The 27,747-nt window shown below is 35.6% G+C and overlaps 4 protein-coding genes across 12 annotated transcripts; 2 read left to right on the forward strand and 2 right to left on the reverse strand.

Moving 5' to 3' along the window:
* The first annotated feature begins 348 nt into the window (after positions 1–348).
* LOC123312766 (6-phosphofructo-2-kinase/fructose-2,6-bisphosphatase) lies at positions 349–10,120 on the forward strand. 7 transcript variants are annotated; one of them, XM_044897239.1, is made up of 9 exons: positions 4,811–5,022; positions 5,090–5,297; positions 6,044–6,169; positions 6,302–6,591; positions 7,088–7,354; positions 7,812–8,033; positions 8,089–8,323; positions 8,542–8,690; positions 9,832–10,120. In XM_044897239.1, exons 2-9 carry the CDS (start codon positions 5,225–5,227, stop codon positions 9,895–9,897), a joined length of 1,428 nt encoding a protein of 475 aa, XP_044753174.1. In that variant the 5' UTR covers positions 4,811–5,022; positions 5,090–5,224; the 3' UTR covers positions 9,898–10,120. The 7 variants fall into 7 exon arrangements, with proteins under 7 accessions (XP_044753170.1, XP_044753172.1, XP_044753171.1 ...); XM_044897240.1 differs by having other exon boundaries at positions 5,195–5,297; XM_044897235.1 differs by lacking the exons at positions 4,811–5,022; positions 5,090–5,297 and adding an exon at positions 349–949.
* Positions 10,121–10,312: 192 nt separating this feature from the next.
* LOC123312765 (alpha-glucosidase-like) lies at positions 10,313–14,625 on the reverse strand. Its single transcript, XM_044897233.1, has 6 exons — positions 14,463–14,625; positions 13,178–14,181; positions 12,260–12,476; positions 11,823–12,086; positions 10,995–11,768; positions 10,313–10,575 (listed from the first exon to the last, which is right to left on the reverse strand). Exons 2-6 carry the CDS (start codon positions 14,179–14,181, stop codon positions 10,321–10,323), a joined length of 2,514 nt encoding a protein of 837 aa, XP_044753168.1. The 5' UTR covers positions 14,463–14,625; the 3' UTR covers positions 10,313–10,320.
* A 357-nt stretch (positions 14,626–14,982) lies between these two features.
* Positions 14,983–21,741, reverse strand: LOC123314213. 3 transcript variants are annotated; one of them, XM_044899352.1, is made up of 5 exons: positions 21,569–21,741; positions 16,462–16,642; positions 16,065–16,341; positions 15,386–15,820; positions 14,983–15,244 (listed from the first exon to the last, which is right to left on the reverse strand). In XM_044899352.1, exons 2-5 carry the CDS (start codon positions 16,625–16,627, stop codon positions 15,091–15,093), a joined length of 1,032 nt encoding a protein of 343 aa, XP_044755287.1. In that variant the 5' UTR covers positions 16,628–16,642; positions 21,569–21,741; the 3' UTR covers positions 14,983–15,090. The 3 variants fall into 3 exon arrangements, with proteins under 3 accessions (XP_044755287.1, XP_044755285.1, XP_044755286.1); XM_044899350.1 differs by having other exon boundaries at positions 16,462–16,639; positions 21,569–21,740; XM_044899351.1 differs by lacking the exon at positions 21,569–21,741 and adding an exon at positions 17,087–17,247 and having other exon boundaries at positions 16,462–16,639.
* A 1,692-nt stretch (positions 21,742–23,433) lies between these two features.
* LOC123314210 (protein bride of sevenless) lies at positions 23,434–27,491 on the forward strand. The gene is made up of 4 exons (XM_044899348.1): positions 23,434–24,205; positions 25,386–25,531; positions 25,595–26,928; positions 27,043–27,491. The coding sequence occupies exons 1-4, from the start codon at positions 23,667–23,669 to the stop codon at positions 27,223–27,225; spliced, it is 2,202 nt and encodes a 733-aa protein (XP_044755283.1). The 5' UTR covers positions 23,434–23,666; the 3' UTR covers positions 27,226–27,491.
* The last annotated feature ends 256 nt before the right edge of the window (positions 27,492–27,747 follow it).

A 27,747-nucleotide genomic window follows, 5' to 3' on the forward strand; every position in this document is an offset into this window, starting at 1 on the left:
CATAATATATCTGTTTTTTTTTAAATATCTTGATGGAATGTGATTGTCTATTCTGGTTACGGAATCACCAATGGTGCATTTCCAAGAGAATGGTGGATGCGCTTATCAAATATATTTTAAAATTTGTTATGAACTTGCAGCGTGATCAGATATTATTCATCTCTCGATTATTTTGAAACCTTGAATCAAAATACATATTGAAGACCACACTTTTTCCATAATTTTCTCGGGCAGTACAAGACTGGAACCAATTTTGAAGTCGAATTTTTATCGATTACACCTGGTACATGCGCAACAAAACGCACAAAATCATACGATAGCCCCCTAGATCGCTTTTATTGGTGCCCGATGACAGACAACTCTGATGATGTGCGCTATAAACACGAAACACGTTTAGGCGAACGATCCAGTTAGAGGAAATTCGCGCAGCACCCGCAACGGTGTGCAGTTAATATTTTGTTAGATGATTATATTGTCGCGCATTGATTCAGTTTGCGTTTCCACAAAATTCCCCACGTTTTAGATGCGGGTACACAGCGTGATAACTGAGCCTTTCAATCTAATAGTTAGGTAGATATTATTTATAATTTTTTTTTCGCCGGAGTGTTGTTATTTCGAAATTTACCGCATTCCTTTTCTGTCACGGGGCATACCGTAAGAAGAGTATCATTAACGTTTTAAAGTGCAGTTCGTGAAAAGATAGCTAGTGTATCTCATGATACAACTGCCAGACTTTGAATAATCTTAATAAGTGCCTTCTTGAGTTCCACGATGGCCAGTAATAATCTGGAGCTCACCAATGGTTCCTTAAGGGTAAGGAACGGAACCCTTACACAAGATGAAAAGAAGAAAGAAGTTAAAGAATGCCCTAGTGTGATGTCTCCTGAGACGAAAAGATTGCTGCCACCAAATACTGAAACAGTACAGACAAAACCCTTTCCAATCAGGGGTGAGTATCAATACATCCCATACTGAAAGTACCCATTGACGATAAAACAAAATAATGAAAATACCACGTTTGTATGCTCTCCTTGATTCAGGAAGCAGGTTGGAAAATAGTAATAGATTCAATCTATTTTTGAATTCCTGTTTTCATGCGATACATGTATTCTCTTTAAACCAGGGTTGGAGTCTCGATTTGTGTTATACTCTGCACAAAAATCATTTTCAATAATTATTTGATAGTATGTAGCACTTGTGTAATACAGTGACATAGTTGTTAATATGTATATATGATTGAAAAGAACGAAAAAAAAAACATTACAACTACAATACAGTGGAAAATTAAATATAAAGCTAATGGCTCTTTTTTTTTCAATCATGAACTTATTTATGCGAAAAAATTCATTGAAATTTTGAAGCCTGTCAGAGGTAGATGAATAGTGGGATAGTATCAATGCAACAGGTGATTATTGATTACATTCGAATTAATACTTTTCAATATTTTCTTCATTTATTACTGAAATTTGTTCTACATTCTACAAAATTTTCCGAGCCCATTCTTCATGGAAATTTAACGAGGAGTGAGGAGAACCGTAATATTATCAATTTTTGTGCAATATGGTTATATACTATCTATCAAAATAAAGTGATAGAGAAAAACGAGTTTCTTGTTTCAAACTCTCTTTATCTGCATCTGAGAGAATATAACTCCCCATTGTTGAAATTAGGAATGAGTGAAAATTATCGAATATTATTTACTGTATTTTAAAAAGGTTATTTTCGACTTCTTTGAAATAATAATTACCAGAAAATTTGGAATACTTGAATATGGAGATGCTATTTCAGTTTGAATTGTTGACAAAACTTGATGTTTCATCAGTAAATTAAATCTCAATTCATCCCATTATATGTCTTCAACTCTTCCTACTAACCAATGGTATTTAAATGAATTCCTAACAACTATTCCGATAGCCAATTCAATCAGATAGAACAAACACATTTTTCTGGTTTCGGTATTTCGCATTTGCATGATTAGTTTCCAAGCATTCCAAAATGAATTATTTCATTTACTCCTTGCCTGGAATAGCGTCATTTAGAAATCAAGTTCAGCTGGATATTTCCGCTTAAAACGACAACAACTCTGAACTATCTAGATTTAAATTAGCTCGTGGGTCAAAATTCAATCGAATTATGTAAAGGAATCCATTCACTTGATAGTTTCCATTTCCTGAACACTCAAATTGTTAAGATTTGATAACAGCTAATCCTGGGGATTTAATGGTAACCTCCAGATAAACAGGTCGAAGGTTGTTTTCGTAAACAGTCGAAATTATTTATTAAGGGACTCTGGGATTGTGGGAGCCATAAAAGTACTCAAAAAATCCCACAAAAACTAATAGAGAACTGGTTTCCCCATTGTATGGCTGACTTTCTAGTAACAAGACCATAAAACTGTACCTGTGGCTTCTCTTGTTATTGTTATTCCTTAAAGTCGACCCTTTTTGTCGGCGCTACATGTTTGAAGTACCTTTTCAGCAACTTGTTAAAGCGCTTCACATTCCAACAAGTGGAGGGTAGATAAATAGAAATGGAGAAACTATAAAGACTTGGCTTTAAATTCAAGTTAAATTTCAGGCTATCATTTAAAAAGAGGTTTTCAAATAAGTGAAGGTGGGAACAGTAATACATTAAATTCACAGTGTTACTAAACTTCTCATTGATAAAGTAACAGCTAATTTCATATTCGAATTTGAAGTCCTCGAAGACGATTTAAGATTAAAGAGACTCGAAATAAAACTGGCTGTGAGAGGAAAATTCTCATAGACTTCAACGATTTTCATATAGAATGGATTATAATCATTATGTAGGTCATTTGGACTGATTGGGTCAATACACACTCTGTATGACCCTGACTGTGACTTTGAAAGGGAATCCCAGGGTCTCTAGGTATAATCCAGTTAAACAGCATTTGCCATCGTCATCGGTCAACCTTTTATATTCAAACGTCAAGCAACTTTATTATTTAAATCTATTTTTATGTTATGTAAAAAGTGAAGCATGCTATCAAATCCCAAGCTCTGCTTCGTACTTGTAGCGATGGTGTTAATTAAAATAGAACTTGAATATGTTATGGTTAATACTGAATTAGATACGAATATAACTCAATAGCCTGTAACACATCAATCAGTTGTGGTTATACTAGTCTCATTCTCGATATACTGTGATGATTTAGCTAGGTGATTGCTGAAACTCTTGTAAATTCCTTAGCAACTTAATAATCGATCAAATGGATATCAATCATGGAAATCCTGCTGATCTCAGCTGGGCCATATCACTGTTCATATGCGTGATAATACCCTGAAAGCACGTGTTCCCTTTATTTATCAACACCATCGAGACTCAATAAGCTGGAGAGTTCAATTAAATAGAAATAAAATAGAATAGAATGTTTATTTGCTCCCAAGAAAATTGTCACAATAACAAAATTACTACAGCATTCTATATCAAAAACAAACATTTTGTTTCCCACAAAAGTTCAAGACTTGTACGTGGGCAGTACATATCAAAAACCAGCAACCTGCACAAGAATTGCGTGCACACAACTAAGAAGAGAGAAAAAAACTAACAAAAAATTACAATGCCAAATTAAATAAATTTTCACACATTCGGAACAGGTAGTTATGCCTTGTTCAATATGTATTTTACCATTTTTCGACTTCAATTAGTATTCATCAAATGGACTAAGAAAGGAGCGGTCATTTATAACCTAATATTAACAAATTTTTGAATCTAATTCAAAATTGGTTCAGCAATTTCATTGTCGATGGTAAGGGCGCATCCACCATTATATGGCAGTGCCGTTTATACCAGGGTTAGCACATTGCTTATTGATGACTTTGTTGCTGTGTAAAGGTCAGAGGTCTTTGAAGTTCAATAGGTCTACCTACTAGTAATAGGTATAGTCAGTTCTCAGGGATGTTTATATGAGAAATAATTAATCTCAACTCGTTATATCAAATAAGGATATTAAAATCTGTTTTTTTCTGGAGGAATTATGGTGACTGTGCAGACAAAAACTTTTCTGGAGGAATAAAAGTGCTTCCCAGAGGAATACATTAAATAATTAATGAAATTTTCACACATGGGACGAAATTTGGGAACATTATTTTTTCTCTTTCTCCATTTTCGTTCACCCATTTCAGTTCTTGAAAGTATCACTTTCAAAACTGAAATGAGTGCGTCAATGTAGGTAAATACGGCTGTAACATTAGAACTCTACAGTGTTTATTTTCATAGCCCGACGAATTTGCAAGGTATAAAGTGCATAAGTGTTTTTGCAAGATAGCATTGCAGATAAGGAAATGGTAATATGCTGTTTAGTCAGCTTATTTGCCCATTGTACTTCTCTGTGGCTGATAATATTGTACTTATTCCCTGACTCATGTAGTATGGCTTTTATTCAATGGAGTATTCATCAACTGCTGTGTTCCTTAAGTACAGATCATTATATGGACTTTACATAGCTTATGGTGAAATATTATCTTCATTTCAAACGGTAATCTATTCTATCCTTCGTTTTCACGTTTTTCAATTATTTTTGTTTCATTAATCTATATAATCATAAATTGGTGGACGCGCTGTAATATGAAAAACGTGAACCTTTCGTGCATCCACCTTAATAATTCCAATCAGATTTCAACAGATTGAAATCGTGCACCTGATTACGTTATCAACTTTCTACCATTATTTGTATCAAGGATTAGTTGGATTATATCGATCATTTTCGTATAGTATAAATATTGATTTGTTATTGAACGTTAAATAGTGGATAACAGGTCTGATAACATTCATCTAACATTAACACATTTTCTATCAACATGAACTCTAAAGATATACTGATTTTTTGCATCCAATTAACGTGAATTGATCCTTAATACCCATCAAAGTCGAATAGTTGCTTTATTCTAACATCAACAGCACAACGGATCGAATTTTTATCATCTCCCTCTTGTTTTCAATTCATGGGATAGATCTAAAATTAGCTGTGGAGTCTGAAGTGAGAAGTGGTTTTATTCTATTGTGAGTAGATATTTGATCTTGAAAGCGAATTAGCCTTTGATAATAAAGAATAACGTTCGAGTTGTAGTCGTAATATAACGAAATATTCCATTTTGCAATCATTTCGTGACGATGAATTCCAATCGGAGGATTTAAAGAGTGTATTGTATTAGTCGATTTCGTTATTCAATAGAAACTTAACAGCGTTAACGAAGTTCTTAAAATGGAGAAGAAACCAATCAAGAATGGACATGATAAGAGGTCCAAGTTCGACAGAAAGGCTTCTGTGAGGATAGGTAAATAGAATTGAATGTTATGTCGAAACAATATCATAAATGGTACAATCTGTAGAAGTGATACTAATATATGAACAGTTTAGTTGAGGATGCTGTGAATTGAGCGGTCTGCAACTGTCTATTGTCTTGAGGATATTACTCGACCCTTCTTTTTCTCTGCTGAATTTTTTTGTGAACTATTAGCTGTATTATAATCCGAAAATCTCATCAGGAATTTCTTTTGACAATATGTTATTGACTGTAGCTTCAAGGTTAAATTTTTCCTGAACTACCTGTTTGAAATAAATGAAGCTTATATAGTAAGGTAGAGCTATTATTTGTCTTTTCTTCGTTGAATATCATATCTTCAGGAAATAAGAATCACCTTTTTATTTTCGTAATGTATAAACCATTATAAGACTGTTGTGAAAGACCACAATATTTTTTTGATGGTTTGATAATGAGTCTTCCAAACTGAGATAAGAGCTGTGGGCTGCTTGCAATGATTTTCAGTAAAGTTTTGGTTGACTTGTAGTAGGCATAACCGAAATGGAGAACCTTGGTATGTTTATATCCTCCAGGAATTAACTGTATGTCCTTTTGTTACCATAGCTTTGTCATGTCCTTCCAATTCCAGGACATTATAGGACCACTCAAGGGTAGAAAAGTGAAAGAAACATAACTATATTATTATGTCACGTTGAGTTTAGTTGATATTTTGCAGCGATTATAGATCATCGAATTATAGCAGAACATTTTCGTTTCAGGTGAAAGATCCAATTATGTTAATAGCCCACATGTTATTGCAATGGTTGGTCTCCCAGCTAGGGGGAAAACTTACATATCCAAAAAGTTATCCAGATACCTGAACTGGATAGGGATCAACACTAGGGGTGAGTAAGCTCAGTACTTCGTTGAAAATAGTATACGAAATCATAAACGAAATTGACGTAATTTTCAGGAAAACATAATTCTCGAATTATGTAAAGATATCCCTAAAAGTTAGACCTGTAATTGTTTTTCAGTTTTCAATTTGGGCGAATACAGAAGACACGCAACAACAGACTACCAGAACCACGATTTCTTCCGTCCAGATAACGCAGAAGCCATGGCTATAAGGGCGCAATGCGCCGAAGAAGCTTTGAAAGATGTGTGCAATTGGCTGGAAAATGGGGGTGGTGAAGTTGCTGTTTTCGATGCAACCAACTCGACCATCGAAAGGAGAAACAGGATACACGATGTTTTCGTCAGTCAGAAGGGCTTTAAGCTGTTTTTCGTCGAATCTGTGTGCGATGATCCGTCCATCATTGAACAGGTAGGAATTTGTGGAAAAATAGGTGATTTTGAGGAAACAAGAATCTTCCCTTCAATTATCCACGTAGAAGAGAAGGTCTCTCCAAAATTCTCAAAAGAAATATGAGCTGAAGTATATGTTTAAGGAATTTAGGGGGCTGTCCTATGTCCAGAATTCATGGGTATATACGTAATATATCTGGGTATTTAGGGTATTTCAACAAAAAACAAATGGCATTGGACATTTTACAAGCATAGTGTTGCCTTCGCACTGTCTTAAGCTACTAACTAACGTGTGATATGTCCTTTATTAAGGACATTTTTTTTTGGAAGGTCGCACACCATTACCATAAGTATGGTTAGAGGGTACAACTCATACACATAACTACGTCCCTCTTGGACTAGATATTCATCCTGTATATCACTCTATTGTGTCCTAATTTTTTTCTTGAAACGAATAATGAAAACTATCCAAACTATGATCATCTGATGAGAGTTTAGAACTTTCTCTATTTCAGACAATAAGGGAAGTGAAGGTCAGCAGTCCTGACTACAAAAACATGAACAAGGACGAGGCCCTCAAGGACTTCCTGCAAAGGATCCGCCATTACGAGGAGAAATATCAGCCCCTCGATGAAAAATTGGAATCGGACAAATCTTTTATGAAAATTTACAATACCGGAGAAAAGGTGTTGGTTCATAAGCATGAAGGACACGTGCAGGCTAGGGTGGTTTACTACTTGATGAACATACACATCACCCCTAGAACGATTTATCTCACTAGGGTGAGTTTTCCTAATTTCGTAATTTCGAAGCTACACATTTATTTCCATTTCTTTCATCCTTTTCACACGCTGCCTGCTCCTGACCTTTGAAGCTTTGTTCGTTTGGGGAGGTATCAAAATAAAACATTTGTTTCATTATGATTTTATTACATAACAGTCGAATATTTGTTTTATCTGCTTTTGAAATTGATGCATGGTGTTTCGTAATAGTGAAAATTGAACAAAGCAAAACGTTTTCTATTAATCTTGAGGTTTTATTTCACTCACAACAATCTTTTTGGAATTCGCTTCCATATTTATTCTTCTATTTGTACAAACGTAACTCTCGGGGTTTTTGAGGTTTCTTTTTCACGTACATTTGTAAGTTTTGCTTTGTTGTGGATCAACCTTAGAAGTAGGTAAAGTGTCCCTCGATGGTGGTGCTTGAATGTAACGTATGTTAATCTCCGTTGTTTAGCATGGCGAAAGCAAACAGAATCTTGAAGGAAGAATAGGTGGAGACTCAGATTTGAGCGAGCGAGGACGTGAATACGCCTTCACCCTAGGTAAATTCATCGAGGAACAGAAAATCGACGGTCTGAGGATATGGACGTCTTGGTTGAAGAGGACCATCCAAACTGTATCGGAACTGAACAAAGCTCCCCAGGAAAGGTGGAAGGCTCTGAACGAAATAGACGCTGTAAGAAATGCCCTTTGTTCTCATGCTTCAGCATTAAATCACCCGCTGGTTTTAGGGCGTTTGCGAAGAAATGACTTATTCCGAAATCAAGGACCAGTACCCCGAAGAATTTGCTGCTAGGGACCTGAACAAGTTCGCTTATCGCTATCCCAGAGGAGAAAGTTACGAGGATTTGGTGGCTAGGTTGGAACCTGTAATAATGGAACTGGAGAGACAGGGCAACGTTCTTGTGGTTTCGCATCAGGCTGTCATCAGGTGCCTTCTAGCGTATTTTTTGAATAAGACCGCCGGTGAGTAGGAAATTAGTCTTTAAACCTCCATAATCCATTTCCTATGTATTGAAAGCTATACATATTTTATTTTAACTGATCAACCTCTCGGTCATGAAAAGAAAGGTTCCAATCAACTCCCAGTATTATTGTCAACCAATGTTAACCTCTTTGTAGAATTCTTGTAGGTATTCATTCAAACACAAACTCATCTTCATCCAATTTCTTTGACCTGTCAGTAAACGGCAGAAATTTTTCAGAGGAGCTCCCCTACCTCAAAGTACCCTTACATACGATCATAAAATTGACGCCAGTTGCCTATGGGTGCAGGGTGGAACACGTAAATTTGAATATTGATGCTGTGGATACACACAGGCCAAAACCAAAGGTACGTTTTTCCAGAATAATAAAGACTACAGCTTATGCTACATTTATCCAGCAAATCAGTATTAACAGAAACAATTACATCCTCAAAGATTCCTTTTATAACTGTAAGGCAGATTCTTAGATGCATACCAAGGGAAAAAACTTCAATACCCTGTATCTTGCTAGCTATGGAGTCTATAATATTTCTATTTATGTAATATGTCTATAACAGTGTAGAGCTTGCAAATTCATAGCCTCGGCTAGCAAGCAGATGAAACAATAGACACTGTATTAAATTTTTAGTCGATCTCGCATAACTTTTAGAAACTCAGTACTCACCTCTGTTTGCTGTCCTCAGCTACGTCTTAGTCAAATCAACGTTACCTGAACTACAAACGTCTGTCTGAACTAGCAGAATTACGAAAAGATCGTTTTTTTGTGTTATAACTTGGAATCTTTGTTGTAATGCTGTGTCATCGTCAACTCTTCCTTTTGCATGTTTCTGATTGTTTCAGGTACCTGGCTCCTAAAATACCGAGTGCCTGATTTTCGCTTCAAATACCTGTTTCTATTAGCCAATTTTTAGCAAGCTAGTAACATTTGATTGTGAATGTTTCTATTAACTTCAGCATTCACAATCTCCTCGAGAGAATGTAGTTAAATTGTATCAAATGTCCGATTTCTCGTATAGATTGTGAATGCATAAATGTGTTATTTTTTAAGTAAAAAAAATAGTGAATTTTTGATATTCTGCCTGGTTGTAACCAAATCTTGTTATATGTGTTAAGTGAAGAGTACAAATTTGTATCAATTTAAATGAACTTTTGAAGATCTTTCGTGGAAGAGTTATAGTAAAAATTTTAAGCATGACTGCGACTTCTAATTGTATCAAGATAGTTTCTCAATATTGTAAATTTTCGATCGAAAAAAAATTGTCAGTATAGAAAACTAAAAGCTCAAAAAGCATGTTCATATTAAATTCCATTCATTATTGGCATTATACATATCTGGAAAATAACCCGTTTTGTTTGGAACTACATGTAACTTTAACTTTCTTATTCATTCTGATTTGTTTTTACACTCTAGAATTTTTGCGACTAAAATACTTCTGGAAATATTTTTATACAATATATTTTTTAATTTCAACTTGAATTTTTTTCAAGGTTCCCGGTTTTTTGGAAGACCGATTTAAGGGGCCTTTGACCCCCCCTGTAAATAGCGTTCAATAAAGGCGACAAAGAGCACAGAGCCCACAAGGCGAGCTGGTTTATAGGAAACCTAGAGATTTTTGGTCTTGACACCCAGGTGTAAAGGGAACAATATTCCTTTTTGGGAATATCCAAGATATCTCGAGATTATATTTAACCTTAATGAGTATTGATGAAGAGATACACGTTTATGAATGTTCACCATATATTATCAGATAGATTTTAATTATAAATTGAGTTTATTTATACTTATTTTATTTGTGTACATCATAAATGGAAAGTCTGCAGAAAAAACCTCTGTTTGTCTCAGAGAAAATCACTTGATTGTAGAAATAATCAACTCATGTGAAGGAATCCTCATTTTTTACATATTAAAATTTAAAACTACATGGGTCGGAGAGAAGGTAAGCAGAAATGTATATTTCCAATCATATTCTTTCATTTTCAAACTATATATTTATGTACAGAATCATCGCAAGCACTGGAAGTAGCATTATAAATACAGATGCTTTTGATCATATCTTTAACTTGTTTTTCTTTGACTATTTCTGGTTTTATTGTTATGTTCTGTCCTGAAGCTGAAAAATTTATGATCTCGTCTCCAAAATCTTCGTACAATAAGGAACCATCAGCTTTACAACTGATTGAATTACATTTCATTGCAATTCTTAGTGTTATTTCTGGACCACTCGATCCCTTCTGCAAAAAAAATTCCTCCTGAACAAAATGCACTCAATGAAATTATTGGGAATATTAAAGATTATTATTATATTAACTGAACTCGAATCTGCAGGGTGTTAATGAATATTTGTGACAAAATTTAAGGGGTCTTGTCAAAAAGTAGTGTGGGTCTTATTTATAGGTACGTTTTTTTGAGCATCCCAGCTTCGATATTGCAGCTCCCAAAGATGGCTCCTGAACAGCAATTTTTAATATTTTCTTAGAATCCAGAAAACTGACACCATATTGAGCAGACATTCTATTGAAGCGACAAAGCAATGAACAATTTTTGGTGGTATTCATCTATAATGTCTACTAGGTAAATATAAGTTGAGTTTAAGCGTTGAATTGAAGGTTGAATACTCAAAGGTTCAAGATAAGTCCGCCACTATTCTTACCTTGATTTGAGGAATAATATGTCCCTCCATTATGAAGCTGATCCAGTCGCTTTTAACAATTGGGAACTTAATCCATTCCTTACCCTTCTCAGTGTGATATCTTTTGCCTCCCCAAATTTCATACCAAGCCCTATTCGGAGGTAAATAGATCTTCATGATCTCTATTTCTGGGGACATTGGGTGAGCCACTAAAATACCATCACCAATCATATACTGGTCTTCGATGTCATGAACCTTAATGTCATTGGGAAAATTGAAAAACATCGGTCTTATAATAGGTCCTCCATTTTTCAGTATTGATCTATAGTAGGGTATAAGAGATCTCCTGGTGTCCAAAACGTTTATTACTTTTTCTATGGTATACTTCGTGTAAAGATTCGTAGGACTTCTTTGCAAACCCTTGGAAGAAACCCTGATGAGAGGCATAGTGGCTGCTACTAGATACCAACGCAAACACAGGTCTTCCTGCAGTTTCTGATCATATGAATTAGAACCGCAAACTGGGGCTGCTAAGAAGTTCCTTCCGAACAAACTGTTGAATAGGGTTTTTCCTAGAGACGTCTTTAAATCTGTCCAAGAAGTGTTGAGGTTTTGTATGATCAGCGGTCGGTTAGCGTTTTGGTCTGAAACTGGCGAGAATGAGACTTGGGTTTCGAATATTTTACTCACAATTGTCGAAAGTTTGGATCCAAACTCATTGTGGTATCTTGCATGAATATCATTACCCTCGGTTACGTTGAAGGGAATGGTATACGAAAAGGAATCCTGTAAGTACTGTAAGAAAATTTGTAGGATGGCTGTATTTTCAAATTGACAAATAATGCTTACATCATCCAAAAAAACCTCTGTTGAACCCTTCCTCTGATAATTATCATCTTGAGGCCAACTGTTAGTAAAAGTTAAACCGCTTAACTTGACGCCTTGAAACAGTTCAACGATTTCCTCTATCAATTCCTGGACATCATCCTGACTGTATATAGGATAGACCACATCGAAATTTTCATACTTTCCCACGAGAAATGTTCCATCCGGATTCTTGTAGAAAATGGTGGTGTTTTTGAATTTTTGAAATATTTGACTGTAGAGGGGAATCTGAAGGAGAATCTTATTGTAATAAACTGTTTCATGAAGGTATCTACAGATACCTAAAGCAGGGATAAATCAGATAGTCAACTTACTGAGCATTGCTCATATTATTATTAGATCTAAAGATCTCATGTTACAAAATTGTTAAAAATATTCAATAGAAAGATGAACATCCTTACCTGTGCTGGATAGGACAACATGAAATTTTCTGACATTCCAAGACTAGTTATAAGTTTTTTTGTTTGAGCGGTCGTGTAGTTTTCAGCGATCAAGTGAAGAAGGAGATCATCATGTACACATTCGCTTTCGTAAGTGAATTTTGGATATTTGTTTTTTGTCGAAACGAAGGATGTGTATAAGTCAACAAGTTCCTTGATATTTTTTAAAGGTCCTTCCCTGAAAACGATTGGAATGTCACACAACACCATCAATGTTATATTACCTATGTATTCAATTATTGCATTTCAGCACCTAATCGAAATGGTATAAATTTTTTTGTTATAATGGGAAAAATGTGAATTGAATGAAATCATTCCTCAGCTCAAGTTTAAGTCCCAAAACACAATCATGGTAAAAAAAAATCGTATAAGTATTTGGGAACCATTCGAAAAATGCTTGTAGATTCTTTGGTTTCGTTCACTCTGTTATCTTTATGAGAGAGTACGAAAGAAGCCGTTCAGGCTACTCAACTACTACATATCTCGATAAATGTGAATGGATATGATGAAATCAATAAAATTTTTGGAGTAAAGAGCATTTTTTATTTAAAAATCTCCACCTTTTTGTTTTTTTTTTGCCTTTCTGTGTGCCAATATACAAGCAGGATTATCTGCTTTTCAATTCAGAAAGGAATTGTTATATCTCCTTATTTTCGTGTATTTGTGATTATATCATTTAATATTATCATGATGGATACAAAACTTGCAGAAGAGTGGATAGTGTGGTGACTTATACAAACATTTTAATTTTCTGCCAGTGAAGCAATCGAAATATTGCTGACGAATGAAGGGAGGTAGCGAAGAAATAAACGCCAGGGGCGTACTTAGGGTACATGATCCTCAATTTCATACCTTTCGGTTCCTACCTGAAATAATTACCTGCAAATGTGTAATCCAAAGAACCATTCCGGAATAAAACTCTGTTCAGTTTGTTGTCTTCTGATTTTATCATATATATCCTTTGGTGTAGGTCCATCTATCACCTGAATCTCAATACCTCCAGTGTATAAAGCCTTCAGATGGATGAGATACGAGGGTAGAACTGTAACTTGCAAGGCTCCTTCGTGGTTAACTATAACTGCATGGTATTTCCCGTTGTTATACGCCATAAACATGGGGAGAGTGTTGTGATCGTTTTGATTCTTGTAGATGATTTTCGTTACTGTCGTATTCACGTCTGAATGGATTTTCAGCTGTCCTAAACCAAAAAGAACCCCGCTGACGTTGGTAAGTTGAATGGTCCATTCTAGATAATCCTCGCTGACAATCAAGGGTCCTTTGAGCGTGGTCAAAAGCATCTCCGTAGTGTTTTTTCTGTACACGGTTGTCGATAGTTTATCGTTCTCGTTATTCAAGATGTCGAAATTAACTAGGTAATTCTTCATCTTCCTTAGCGATACTCTTGTATCGTTTAGGTAGATCCTCAAGCTCTCCTTGTCTTCGAAGTAGTTCATCTTCACTTCTTTCAAACTTGGAAGGCCCAGAGGTGTCTTTTCTTGGCTGGTTAAGAATCTAAATGAATCAGCAGCGTCTTTGCGATAATAATAATAGCTGGAAGGTTCATGATGGTAACAAGAATTGGTTTTTCTTTCGAAGCAACATAATATGTTGGTGCAGTTTGTTTCGGTTATATTCGCTGGTCCACATGAGATTCTGTACGAACGGTCCAACAAACAGACACCTTGTATTTTGGCTGGTAAGTTTCCCTCATCATATACGTCTAGGTATAATATCACGGGTAAGCAAAGGGCGAAGAGTAGGAACCCCAATACTACGAAGGTTCTTCTATTCAGAAGAGAGGACAATTCGAAGGCTTTCTTCTCGTCGTTGGCTTCGTTGTCAAAACCGCCGTAATCCCGGCTTAACCCTATCTGCACAGGCATCTGTAAAAAAATTGTTTTATCCTTATAATTGAAGTATAAGCCACAGTTATGAACCATTTTTGATGTTATCCACTATAGTGGAAAGTGGAATTAAGGAAAATAAAATGTTGAATCAATAATCAATCACGTTTAACTTATTTTCAACATATACTGCTCTACAAAAGTTGAGAAAGTTTCGAGATTTGAGACTGTTTCATTTTTTTCACCAATTTTTTAAATATGAGTATTCTAAATGTTTACTCATCTATCTAACTAATTTTTTTGGCGAAATCGAAACTTACCCTTATTTGCTCACACCTCACATTATTTTCGAGTTTCACTCACAGAGTTTCGATATTTTTCGTGGACTATGAATTTCAGTATTTTCAGAGTTTTGTCACCAAAACGATATTGAAACGTTGCAACAGATATCTTATCGTTGAAGTTGGTGTGAGATTGACTATCTCTATATCTCAATTTAGGATATCAAAATAGAACGTATAATATGGGAATTTCTTGTTTTTTCGTACGATATTTGAAAAACAATAGATGAATCATTCTGTAGTTGGAAACAATCACGATGTATCTACATTTAAATTGTGAACTAATATGGGAACATTTTTTTTACGAAGTGAAATTTAACATTGGTTTATTCTGCCTTTGTCCTTTCTTAATAAAAGCCAGAGTCTAGAACCACAGCCGTCTATAGAGATGAGTACTTAAGGTGGCCCTAGACATCATCTATGAAGAACTGCATTAGCTTAAATCCTGCTTTGAAAAGTTTTTCATTGAGGTATACTGCAACAATTCATATTCATTCAACGTTTTTTACTTTTTTATTGCAGTTTACATTTAACTGCTACGACCTGTACAATATATTTAAAATATGTTACAATCAGTCTGTTAACTCCAACAACAGTTCTAACTATTTTATTTCTTGATATTGCTCCTGGTGATAGATATCTCTTCATAGCATTCGCATTCTTCAGCTGGACAGTTACTTGGATATACCAGACATTTATCCATACAATTGACGTCTGCTCCTCTGTTACCCTCATATTCGTCTACAGCTCTGCAAGTCGTCCTGAAAATTTAAATTTTAATCATTTTAGGAAGAACCTTTTGAACTTCATGGATTAAGCATACTGTTCTTCTCGCATGGAATGGCAATTATTCATCTGGATGTAATAGCCAGTGTCCATCCACTTTAAACCTGACTACTTACGGACATTCACAAATTTTCTTCGGGCAATTTGGCGGATAACTCAGGCAGTTCCTCTGGCACCATTTGTCTATTCCTGGCATACTTTTGAACAGGTTGTTTGGCACACAGACTTGATCCCTTATGACCAGCGGGAACACGTTGTATGGCGCAGGCCTGGAGCTATCCCTGAAGAAGAGAAGGTATGGATTGTCCATACCGACGAAGAGTGGTGGTACAGCGCTTCCAGTACTGGATAGGATAGCCACGTCTGCGCAGTTCCTGAACGTCTCCGATTTTCCACAGCCTTGCGCTTGCGTCCCGTTTGGACACATACCCCATTGGTTGCCAGTGTAGTAGCTCCATTGTATGACGCACTGGGTACACGTCACGTAAGGTGGAAGCTGCACTCGGTACCTGAACACCGCCTTCTTTTTACCGTCCTCTGGTATGACATATCTGAAAGTAATGGTGGAGTTCTCTCTCTTATTTTGCAGATAACCAGGTGTTAACTTGTGGTTCGACGACCAGTGCATTCTATTATGGTCCCCAAACAAGCTATACATAATTTTTCAGTCAGGACGTGACTCTAGATGTCAAAATATGAAAAAAAAAACTACTGCAACCCTAGGCAGTTAGTGTCTCTTATATCATGACTAAAAAATCTGCATTTTTCGATTATCTTTTCAGAATTAGTGTTCACCTGAAGTCCTTAGTGCCTGCAATGTACAGGGGATATCTCTTCAAACAGTCCGGAGTAGCTTCCTGAGTAGGGTTGTTGTTTGGGCACAAGAAGAACTCAAAATGACCGTAATGGTTTGCTGTGAGCTCAATTTCGATGTCGACTTCTTGTCCTACGCTGTAATGCCTGGAAATGATGCCTTTCGCGTATGTTCCACCAGCTTCATGTGGTCTGGGATTCTCCAAATGATAGGCGTCTCCGCAAACACCGCATTTTCCGGAATTCTGCTCCCACTGGACTGAAACAAAGAAGACATGTAGGTGAAGCATTAGAACTGATGGTTTTGGAGCTGTAATTTTAGGGAGAGATTATTTCAAAGCATTTTCAAAAGATAATCTAGATTAAGATACATACTTACTTGCATATCCTCCACAAAATAGTTCGTTGTCATTGTAGTTCACGGGATTTGGAAAACCAAACCTCCACATACTATTTCTTGCTGGTGGATCCATGAGACGACCATGACCAAGGACATGATCGCTTATTTGAAGAACGAGCAGGTATGTGAGTGGAAAAAGTAACATTCTGTAGACTTTCTGCAGAAAAAAAAGGTAAATATTCATCAGATTTTGAAGATATAAGGTTGATAAAGGTCAACAAAGTAACACGTCAAGACAGATTCCAGTTTATTCATTCGAAAACTATTGGACTAAATGCCAGGCGCTGAAGAGTAGTGCTTCTGAATAACATCTTTGAGTTTCATGTGTTCGAAGCCTTCAAAAATCAGTCTATTGATGGCAGGAACCAGATAAAATAGCTAATCCGTCTGTTCCGATATTCCTGAACAGTACTGTCAGTATTTCAGAAACGATGCCTATTGGCCCAGTCGTTCGAGTTCTATTGTTATTCGATAGCGGGCCAGTACTAACAGCAATATCGGAACAGGCCCATTAGATAGCACAACTTCTAATTTAAAATAAAAATGTCTGTTCGATCATTTCTCATCCAAATAATATGGATTTTGTGAGCCACTTTTTACTCACTTTGTAATAAAATCATGGATTTCTTCAAATTCACACCTGAAGCAGCAATATAATAGTTTATTCATAATAAAATCGGACAATAAATGTCCTTCTTAATGATTGTTCCCAAACTCTAACTAGCACCGTATATCTTCATGATTAGGACCCACACTTTGTGTGGTTTTATAGATGTTAATGATGATGTAGACATAAATGCCTGCTGATTTATAGTATCATTAAAGTTTTTGTGTTTATGTGGTTCCAAAAAGATTTATTTGTGCAATGTTTGTTAATCTCAGATAATATCCAAAAGAAAAAAGAAGAGATTAGTGAAAATGATTTGAAATTACATTGAATAAAAGAAATATTTGCCATGAAATATGTAGGTACTAATCATTTTATCTCTTTTCATTTTGAGTATTAGAAGTAGATGAACTTAGAAGTATTTGAACTTAGAAGTATATGAACTAAGAAGTACATGAACTTAGAAGTATCTTTGCAACATATTATATTTCGGCACGTAACTCTCCAAAAGTTTCAAACTTTCGAATCGAATGATATTTGATTTGAATTCTCATGAATGCCAGATGAAATTTTTCATGTTTGGTACGAATCGAAGAATGAAAATATACAGGAGTGAAAATATTCATCCTACTATTGATTCGTCAAACTATAAGAAAGATTTGTTCGTTAATCACGTTAATTCATGCCATTTCATGGGAGAAGACTGAATATTTTCATGATTTGGGAAATATATTTTTATCTCACTGACTGCAGTTACTAAATTAAATGTATTTCTATAATCCATATGAAAGAAACATATCGAATGTGGAAACTAGGAGTGCTTCATGATTCAACAACACGGTGATATGGAGAATTGTCACCAATAGGTAGTTGCGATGCAAACTTGGTGCAAATTTTATAATTCTGCATAATCTGACTTCAGCAGAACTTGATTTGCCAGGTAACAGAATACGAATCCTATTATTTTCTTGGGAAGGTTAATTCTGAATTATTACACTGAGTGAGATTAAAAAAAAACCCAGTTATATTTGGATTTGTGAACCATGTTGGCATCTTTTTACCTACTGGAGTGTATATGTAGGTAAAAAGGTAGGTAATACCTGAACAGTCTTCTAAGTCATTAGGAGAAAGTGTTATAGTCTTCTATTTATTTCTGAAAAAATACATTCCATAGTATTGCCGATGTGAACATTGAAAGATTCTTTTATTTCTCTAGTTGGATTTCTGGATTATGAAAGAAGCAAAAAATGTCTTCAAGTCACCACTTCCTAAAAGGTAATCACAACAATTCAAGCAGGAAAATTTATGATTTATCGCTGGATACAATTTCTGGGAATCACCTGATCAATGATTCGATATAATAGATGGTTACCTCAATAATGATTATGCGTATTAATTAATATAATCAGTAGTTACTTTGAGCAGTATATTTGAAGCGTTTCAGCGGAGCACCTAAATCATACCCACTTGAAATTGGCTATAAGAAGTAACGGTTCATAATTCCATAAATGAAACTTGGACAGGTATAATAGATCTCTATCGTATCTCGTAAATTTCATACAGTTGAACATTATAACTGAATGATGGTGGTACTTTAACACCTGGAGTGTTTGACCAACACGCTATTCTCTATTCACTCGCTATTTGCTTTCAATTTGAGAGGAGAATACATTTACAGCTTTTTATGTCTACAAACCATTGGTATTCAAATGCGTTCAAAGAACTAGTTATAACAGATCGATGGGCTGAACAGAAATTTTATTATGGTACCAAATAGTTTTCTAGATAAAATTGTATAGGTATAGTTTGTGAACGTTACAAACGTTACCGATTCTGGTGCACCAAATGTTCATTTATGGACGCCCAAGATCTACCACTCCTGCACAAGATCGGTTCCTGACTGTATCTACCCGTAGAGAGACTTCGGAAATGCAAATACATTTCGACGAATTTTGAGAAGGCTCCCACAGTTAGATAAGCGAGAAAATATTCAGAATTGAAGAAAAAAAATGGAAACTTTTGAAACAGTTTGAAAATTTCTGAACTTCTTTAACTTTTGTGGAGTCTATTCTTCAAGAACCTTCAGAATATCTATTGGGCCGATTTAGATATTGATGATTGAACATTAAGAAGTCCTGAAGCTGCAACAATCAACGTTTTTCTGGATGTCAAACCGAATGAAGCTGTCAGTTGTCAGAGGGTTACGTCAAAGAAGTCTTCTCAATTCGAAAACTGAATCCTTTATGGAAGCACTCTATATATTTCTTTATTTATCGAACTACATATCTTCGAATCCAGTTTGTTCGCGATTCCGCATCAAAAATGAACAGGCTGTCGTCCCAGCCTTGGCATTTCAGAGCAGAACGCCGTCTGTCATATAATGTACCTAATACCCAACGGCCAAAGTTGTACAATTAACTTTTTACACACAGAGGAACAATGCTACCGAAAAAAATAGTGGGCGCGGTTGAAATGTACGTTAGTTCGAATAAATTATTGTATTTTGGAGTAGCCACTTGTACAGGACAGAGTGGAATGTACCGATCAAAACAAGAGAGGATTTTGATGCTCGCATTGAGGAGCGATAATAAAAAAAATATGAAAAAAAAAAGAGACTGCTGAGCGCGCTTCGTAAAAATAAAAATTCCACCTTTTGTTTATATCCCTGCATCATGGAATTCGAGAATTGAGCCCAAATTGAAGCAATCAATACAAGAAACAGATTAAACAATGAAAAGAGAGAAGTTTTGAACCACTGAATTTAGTACAAAGTAGCTTTATGATATGCGAAATCTCATAAAGCCAACTATTTTAGCGATGGACCCCTTTAAGACACTTTTAACTGGTGTATTTGAAATTGTTGAACGGTGAGAGAGCTTTTTCAATTACAAAACTTTCTTGTCTCTCGCAATTTTTTCATTGAATGAGTTCCTTTTGAGTTTTCCACCATGAGCATTCCAATTTTGTTCAAATTTGGATTTTCCTATCAGACCAATCATCAACCTCAAACCATATCTCATTGCTATTCACGATGACAGACTCAAAAAGTCGGATCAAGGACATTATGATACAAGAATAACAAAAAGGTTCATGACATACCCAACGATACCTATGTCTCCTACAATTTTTCAATTAAATCGATTCGATAATTATATCTCTAATGAAGATTTAATGCCTATATATTTAATGGAAACGATAAAAAAGTTATTCGGATAAGAGATCACTTTTTCAACACGAAATTCAAGATTTATAATGTCGTAAAAGTTGATTTGAATACTATTCGGTGTTAATGTATTATAATGCAGTTGTTATTGATGCTCCTTTCTTCTCATTAGAAGCAAAAAATGAATATATCGAATTTCTTCCTAATGCAACTGCAGACAATTATTTTCTTTATGTTCAACCCTCAAGTTTACGTTGAAAATTATAAATTATTTCGATAAACCTTCATGAAAGGACACTTTAAATAAAATTTGGACATCACGTACCGAATAAGGTCAATTCACAACGAAAAGTGAATTTGATGAGTTAGAATTAGGTTGAACAATTTTTTATAAATTCAGTCACGTACAGCCAATGTTAAAGAGTGTTCTCATTATTCAGACTGACAAATTTATGATTTGATGCGTTTTTTTACAAATTTTTATAAATCAACCAATGAAAATATCCTCAACATATATAGTAATGAAGATGAAAAAATGATATGAAAGAGGTTTTAGATTTTCACATTCAGTTTTTGTTCGGCTGTTGCTATTTTTGAAAAAAAAACAAATGAAGAATTATCACACCGGAAAAATATATTGAAATCACAGTTCATAAGTTCTGGATGTTTAGTGTACCTTTGTACAGGGTGTTCGTAAATTGGAGGTAAAGACAAAAAAAAGAGATTCCTTGAGAATTTTAAGAAAAACAAGTCTCATAAACATGGTGTCCAAACTTCACAAGATATTCAACTGAAATTTCTCTTAAATATCATAATTCATAACTCACACCATGTAACATACCAAATTCGTTAGCAAATCTACAGGATGATATTTTTTCTGGAACACTGTCCTATGTTTCACTCCAAAACTTTTTTTTGGTGAGCCACTGTTAATTTGAAAAAATGTAAAAAGAAGCTTTGTTGTTATACTTAACTTTGTGGTCTCTTGTAGTTTTGTCGTAACTGCTACCGATTTCGAGAAAAAAATTCTGATTCTATCGAAATCTTCAGAAAAATCCAAATTTACACCTCCAATTTAGGTTGAGTATTTTTGTTTTATATTTATATTATTCGACTGATTATGAGGGTGATTATCAAGTGATGTAAGGTGTTAAAAACTAAAGTTTTCCGTTTTCCATTTGCAATTTCCTAATTTTTCCAACCACAACGTAATTCTGCTTCCCCTGATACATAAATCTAACCTAAATTTTACCTCTCTTCACTTGTTCACATAAAGAAGTGAGAAGAAATTTTCGACACATAATTTTCAGACGTACCCAAGTTCATGAAGGTCCAAACAATAGATTCACGTACTATCAGTCGTCTACTGTCGCACAAACTTCCGCTGAAGACAACCATTCACCAGGTTAGACTGAATTGAACTCTGAAGGCAGAGCGCCAACGACTTTAGGAACTCCAAGAAGGTCGCGTTTGGTATCCTGCTGAAGCAGTCTAGCAGGAGTCATCGAATTATTATTTTGTTTACGTACGAACCATATCATCTGATGGAAATGGAACGATCCCTGGACTTGTTTTTGTTGGGAGGAGATAACAGGGTACCTATTTTGTTGAAGGCTTGTCGCGGGCTTGTCCCACATAGGGTGTTCAGGTGTTTGGTGCTGAGACGAAGGCGATGAAATTTCGAGATTTATCACTAGAAGAGCTTGCTCTTTTAGAATATGTATCACATTTAGACCTACGATGATATTTCTGGGATATACGCGACTGGAAAGTTGACCTTTGAAAAATTCCCAAAAAGATGGGGTCAGTTAAGATTTCCTCAAGACTGAACGGTTGTGCCGAGATGGATGAAATTCTCGGATTTATTACTAGAAGAGTTGCTCTTTCAGAATATGTATCATATTCAGATATACGATAATTTTCCTGGAAGAAAAGCGACTCGAAAATGGACCTTCGAAAAATCCTGAAAAAGCTGGGTTCAGTTAAAAATTCGTCAAGACAGAACGGTTGCACCGAGATAGACGAAATTTTCAGATTTAATACTAGAAGAGTTGCTTTTTCAAAATTTGTATCACATTTTCATCTACGGTTACTTTTATCGAGAGATAAACCACTCGAAAGCTGACCTTCGAAAAATCCTGAAAAAAATGGGTTCAGTTAAAAATTCGTCAAGACCGAACGGTTGCGCCGAGATGGATGAAATTCTCAGATTTATCACTAGAAGAGTTACTCTTCCAGAATATGTATCACATTCCCATCTACGGTTACTTTTATTGAGGGATAAACGATAAACGACTTGAAAGCTGACGTTCGAAGAATCCTGAAAAAGCTGGGTTCACTTAAAAATTCGTCAAGACCGAACAGTTACGCCGAGATGGATGAAATTCTCAGATTTATCACTAGAAAAGTTGCTTTTTCAGAAGATGTATCACATTTCGACATTTCCATCTACGGTTACTTTTATTGAGAGATAAACGATAAACGACTCGAAAGCTGACCTTCGAAAAATCCTGAAAAAGATGGGTTCAGTTAAAAATTCTTCAAGACTGAGCGGTTGCGCCGAAATGGATGAATATCTCACATTTATTACTTGAAGAGTTGCTCTTTCAGAATATGTATCACATTGCCATGTACGGATACTTTTTTCGAGAGATAAACGACTCGAAAGCTAACCTTCGAAAAATTATCAAAAAGATTGGGTCAGTTAAAACTTACTCAAGACCGAACGTACTAGTTTGCAACTTGCTAGTATCTGTTCTTTTTGAATTTTTTCTTTTCTTTTTTCTGGGAACCAAACAGAATTCTCTCATTAGGAACAGGCGCTCAAAATCGCATGAATTAAAATAACCCTAGATGAAATCGAATTGAAATAATGGATGATGAATTGCTTTAATTCCACAAGGATAGATGAGGTTTGGGAACCGAGCCAAGCACTACCTGCCACTCTTTTCACTTGGTGTACCTTCACCCGTCTGAAATCGTGACCTTGACCCTATAACCTTGGGAGAACATTAGATAAAAGGTGCTTTTAAATCATGTGAAAATCGATCACTATTCCTGGACTAGGTGGGACGCTGCGTATAGATCTACCAAGCCCTGCTCCACCATGAATTCCCCATTCTACGCTACACATTTATACTGATTCTTTATAAATAGTTTCCCTAATTATATGCACGTGAACCAGCAATATCCACTTTCAATCGATCCGAAAGGGAGCACGATTTTCTTACAGCCCGCAGTTCTTGCAAAGTTTGTATCGATTGTATCCAAGCAATACACTCATTCTGAAAGGGAAAACCATGGTCCAACCATTGAAACGGCTTACTGAAGCCTGAAACGGAAACATACGCGGTGTGTGCACCTAATTTACAAAACAATAATCGAAATGGAACACTGAGACTGGACCATGACACCATGCAGTCCCCTGGTTTTTTCCTGTTCGTTCAAATAGTTGGGCTCTCCTTGGTGCATTGTTATGTAAATAAAAGTGAGGGTGAAGTTAACATTGCAGTGATTTTTTCCAATTGCAACGGCACAGCTAGAATCGACCAGAAACTCGATGCTTCCAGATGGATCGTGGATAGGATTAACTTCCTTTCCGTCTTCAAGACGCTGAAAGTTGGACTGGCAGCTTACAATGCATGCAAGTCTGAAGATTACGTCGAAGCTCTTTTCGACGTGTGGAGGAAAAAAGCAACGGAACATTTCCTAGGGGTTATAGCAGAGGATAATGTAACTGACGACGTAGAAGGATTGTCTCATGCCTTGAGATTAAATCTGAAGCGTTTTCATCCAGATTCCACCTATCTGGTGAGGAGTACTGTGAGTGTACTGGAAGCCTTGAAATGGAGCGATAATGTCACCGCTGTTATTCAAGATAAGAAATTGGTGGATGAACTCTTTCAGATCGCTAGAACTCGTAAAATATGCATCAGTAAATACTGGATACTCAGGTGAGTCTTAAAATTGAATATTGTTGGATTTTATGGCCGATAACATTCTTCAAGCTATAGCTGTACTGGTTATCCCGAAATAAATGCAATGAAAATTGGTCACAATTCATATTTGAATTCCAATTCCTTGAAAATTGTTAAACACTCAATTTAAGGGCAAGTAATACCTCAAGAATCTCCATTCAAAAACGGCATTCACTAGTTCCAAATATACGCTTTCAATTTTTTACGTGAAGCCTTGTTTTTTTTTTTTTAATTGAAGTTGAAGGACGTCCTAATGTTACCCCGTCTCTTTTTTTCCAATTTAGTTGTTTTTTTATGAGAAAAAAAGCTTGAACTTTAGTGTCAATAAAACTTGTTTTCACAATCATTTTTCGACGATTTTTCGACATATTTCAATATAAATACATCGACGATTCAATTCTTTATATATTGCAAAGATTTTCATAGCGATATATGCCAAAATTATTCAATATTCCTAATATTACCTCTCACGTGGTAATTTCTACTTTTCAACTGACTCAGTACGTAATTCAGGCTATTGCTCAAAGATGTGACACATTTTCGTATTTGGGGTAGCATCCGTAAAGCCACCAATACAATGTCGATCGACTTGATTTCGAATGGTATATACTACTTCCCCTTAACAATGATAGAATAGTTTCTGATTTTCAGAATATGTCATGGTGAAAAAATTCAAGAATTCATACAAATTTTTATTCTAAATCTCGAAAGTATCACACTGACAGAAGAATTTCGAGAATTGCAGGTCAAAAGATTTTTTTCTTGCTCGATTGCAATAAAGGTAATAGAGTTGAGAAACCCATAATTACCAATCATTATCATACCATACATCTTCTTTTTGCTCATGATAAGTATTTGGCTCTATCATAATCTGCATAACCAATTCATATGAATTTTTGGGAGTTCACAAATCGTGCATAAATGAGTCATATAAGTAGGTACATTGATATTCAAAAATACACTGACTCACAGAAGAGATGAGTCATTTCACACATAAATATAACGATAAAATAATGGGCCCTTTGTTCTCTTTCAATGAAGAAGTGCATTAGAGCTGCAATTCCATCCTGCTCATCAGTACCTATATTCTTCATTTGGAATTCAATTTATTCGAATGGTCTACAGAAAAAAATCATAAAACTTGTTTTTTCCACAGAGAAAATTCCACTTACGAATCGTTGAATGAAGAAGGACCCTTGATAATATTTGCAGATCACTACCAAATAACGAACTTCTTGTCCAACAACGAGCATTTGCTCGATGGCCAAATGATTTTAATTCCAACAGATGGACAGACTCTTGGTGAGAAAATTACCTTCAACACATGCTCAAATGAATCCTCTGATCGTCCAAATTTTGTTTCAGACATTTCAGAAAACTCTTACACAATCCTTCCATCTAATCTTCCACTGAATGACAGCAGGGAGAAGGTTAACCTCATACCAGCCCAACTCATTTTCGAGCTCTCTCAGCCAATCCTGAGCTACACAGAGCTTTTGAGAATATTTCTGAAGATCCACTGCAATGAAACCAAACAAGAACTCTCATGTTTACAAAATAAAAAATTACAATTTTCCACAAAGGACTCCTTGTACACCAACGAAATGATATTGAATATACTTAAGATTGAACCTTCACGAAATAATTTCCTCTACGATGTATACAGGGTTGAAAACGAATCCGAAGAATTCTTCAAGATGGGTTACAACTTCAAACAATCGCTGAGGAAAGCTTTCACTTACAACTTATTCGATGATCATCTAGTGAATCTATATGATTTGCCTGTTGGTAATTCTTCGTCGATCTGTGTTGAGGATTTGAAAACTTGTCGACAGTCATGTCTGAATTTCCGGGAAATGAAGCAGGGTATTCACGTTTTTCTGTACGACCCTGTAGAGTTTCGTTCTGAACCTTTCGTGCTTGTATTTATTGCTATATCGGCTGTTGGTGTTCTTGTCAATTTGATTATTTTAACGTTTCTTTTCATTTGTATATGTAGGAAAGAGGTGCTTGAAGGTAATCCAGCAACTACCATATTTCTTCTTCTTACCGTGCTCTTTATGTATTGCTCAGTGTTACCCTTCGCCATTAAAGAACATATGGATAATGCAAACATTCTTTGTCTCTTGAAATCCTTATGGACCACCCTCAGTATATGCGGTGCATTTTCACTTATCTTGTCACGATGTATTCTTCTTGCGACAGTCACCAAAGAAATAGCTTACATGTCACATATTCCTGGTTCAGTACAATCTTTCATGACACTCTTCATATTTGGAATCCAAACAGCTTTAAGTCTACAGGTCATCAACGACTGTCAAGGGGTTTTTTCAGGTTCAACCTTCATTTACCTCATGTCTTACAACATCCTCCTTCTCCTCATGATTCTGTGTCTAGGTCCCATGATTTTCAAATCTCAGAGGAACTACAAGGAGGGCAAATATTTCTTCATTTCCGCTGTTATGATAGCGATGTGCTGGTGTTTCTGGATCTCCTGTTATAAGGTCCTGAACGAATCTTGGAGGGATCTTCTGATTTGTTTTGCCACTGTGTCCACGGCGTCTGTATTGCAAGGGATTATATTGGTGTCTAGGACTTATTTGATGATGGTGTCTTCAGTACGGCATAAGATTAGGAACAGTTTGCCTAATTTGAATGAAAGGAATGGAGTGCTGGATATTTACAGGGCAGATGCTAGGGTGAGTTTATTTCTAGAGAGTTCATTAGTTTACGTTTGACCCTTCAGAACAATTAAGTCGCTAAAATATTTTTCCCATTGACGTAACATTAAAAACTTGATTCTATATTTCCAGCAAGTCTACGACTGTGTAAACGTTGCAGCTCTAAACGCTATTTCAGTGGCAAGGGCTGGAATAACAACAACAGACCTAGATGATGACATTTACAATTATCCAACATTACCAAGGGATGAAGAACTCAACTTTGAAGTCCAGACAAACTCTTCTGTACAACTGGACAAAGTGACACGGTTTTGAAAAGTGATAGCGTATTGCTAATTGCATATGTTGACAAACAATTATTTTTATATTCCAGACTCAGAAGGCTCTATTTTGATTTTTCCCTTATTTAAAGATGCTGGTATTAAAATAACTAGGATATTTTTGATCTTAAATATCTTTTGATATTATATCTTTCGTATAGGTCCCTAAGAAGACTTTCATATTGATTCAATGGATAGACAAACACCGAATATCATTTCACAATTAATCATTATTGTATGAATGATTTTTATAATAGATATTTAGGAAAAATTTGTGTTAAGAATTGACAAAACCTTCTCCGATCCAAGGGTTATAAATATAAAATCGATTTGTAGTTGATTTTTGTATGAATGGGTAAAATAGTACAGATAAACAATAACTATTCATCGGAAGAGTTGGTTAACCACGCAATACTTCATCAATTCAAACCTAACTGTCAAATGAATAATAGGTACAGTTCAAAGTTCCCCAGTTTCAGAATTTTCATAAGGCCACATTCAGATCAAACTTCCTGAT

This window comes from Coccinella septempunctata, chromosome 5 (assembly GCF_907165205.1).
Source record: "Coccinella septempunctata chromosome 5, icCocSept1.1, whole genome shotgun sequence".
NCBI classification, from domain to species: Eukaryota; Metazoa; Arthropoda; class Insecta; order Coleoptera; family Coccinellidae; genus Coccinella; species Coccinella septempunctata.

Excerpts from the sequence above, each read along its gene's own strand:
- LOC123314210 (XM_044899348.1), top strand. The coding sequence starts at position 23,667 with ATGCAGTCCCCTGGTTTTTTCCTGTTCGTTCAAATAGTTGGGCTCTCC. Across the intron at positions 24,206-25,385 it reads AGTAAATACTGGATACTCAG|AGAAAATTCCACTTACGAAT; the intron begins GTGAGTCTTAAA and ends TTTTTTCCACAG. Across the intron at positions 26,929-27,042 it reads TTTACAGGGCAGATGCTAGG|CAAGTCTACGACTGTGTAAA; the intron begins GTGAGTTTATTT and ends CTATATTTCCAG.
- LOC123312766 (XM_044897235.1), top strand. The coding sequence starts at position 772 with ATGGCCAGTAATAATCTGGAGCTCACCAATGGTTCCTTAAGGGTAAGG. Across the intron at positions 7,355-7,811 it reads GAACGATTTATCTCACTAGG|CATGGCGAAAGCAAACAGAA; the intron begins GTGAGTTTTCCT and ends TCCGTTGTTTAG. Across the intron at positions 8,324-8,541 it reads TTTTTTGAATAAGACCGCCG|TAAACGGCAGAAATTTTTCA; the intron begins GTGAGTAGGAAA and ends TTGACCTGTCAG.
- LOC123312765 (XM_044897233.1), bottom strand. The coding sequence starts at position 14,181 with ATGCCTGTGCAGATAGGGTTAAGCCGGGATTACGGCGGTTTTGACAAC. Across the intron at positions 12,477-13,177 it reads TTTGGATTACACATTTGCAG|GGAAGGACCTTTAAAAAATA; the intron begins GTAATTATTTCA and ends AATCGTTTTCAG. Across the intron at positions 10,576-10,994 it reads ATATTATTCCTCAAATCAAG|AAGGGATCGAGTGGTCCAGA; the intron begins GTAAGAATAGTG and ends TTTTTTTTGCAG.
- LOC123314213 (XM_044899352.1), bottom strand. The coding sequence starts at position 16,627 with ATGTTACTTTTTCCACTCACATACCTGCTCGTTCTTCAAATAAGCGAT. Across the intron at positions 16,342-16,461 it reads ATTTTGTGGAGGATATGCAA|TCCAGTGGGAGCAGAATTCC; the intron begins GTAAGTATGTAT and ends TCTTTGTTTCAG. Across the intron at positions 15,821-16,064 it reads GCAGGCACTAAGGACTTCAG|ATATGTCATACCAGAGGACG; the intron begins GTGAACACTAAT and ends CATTACTTTCAG.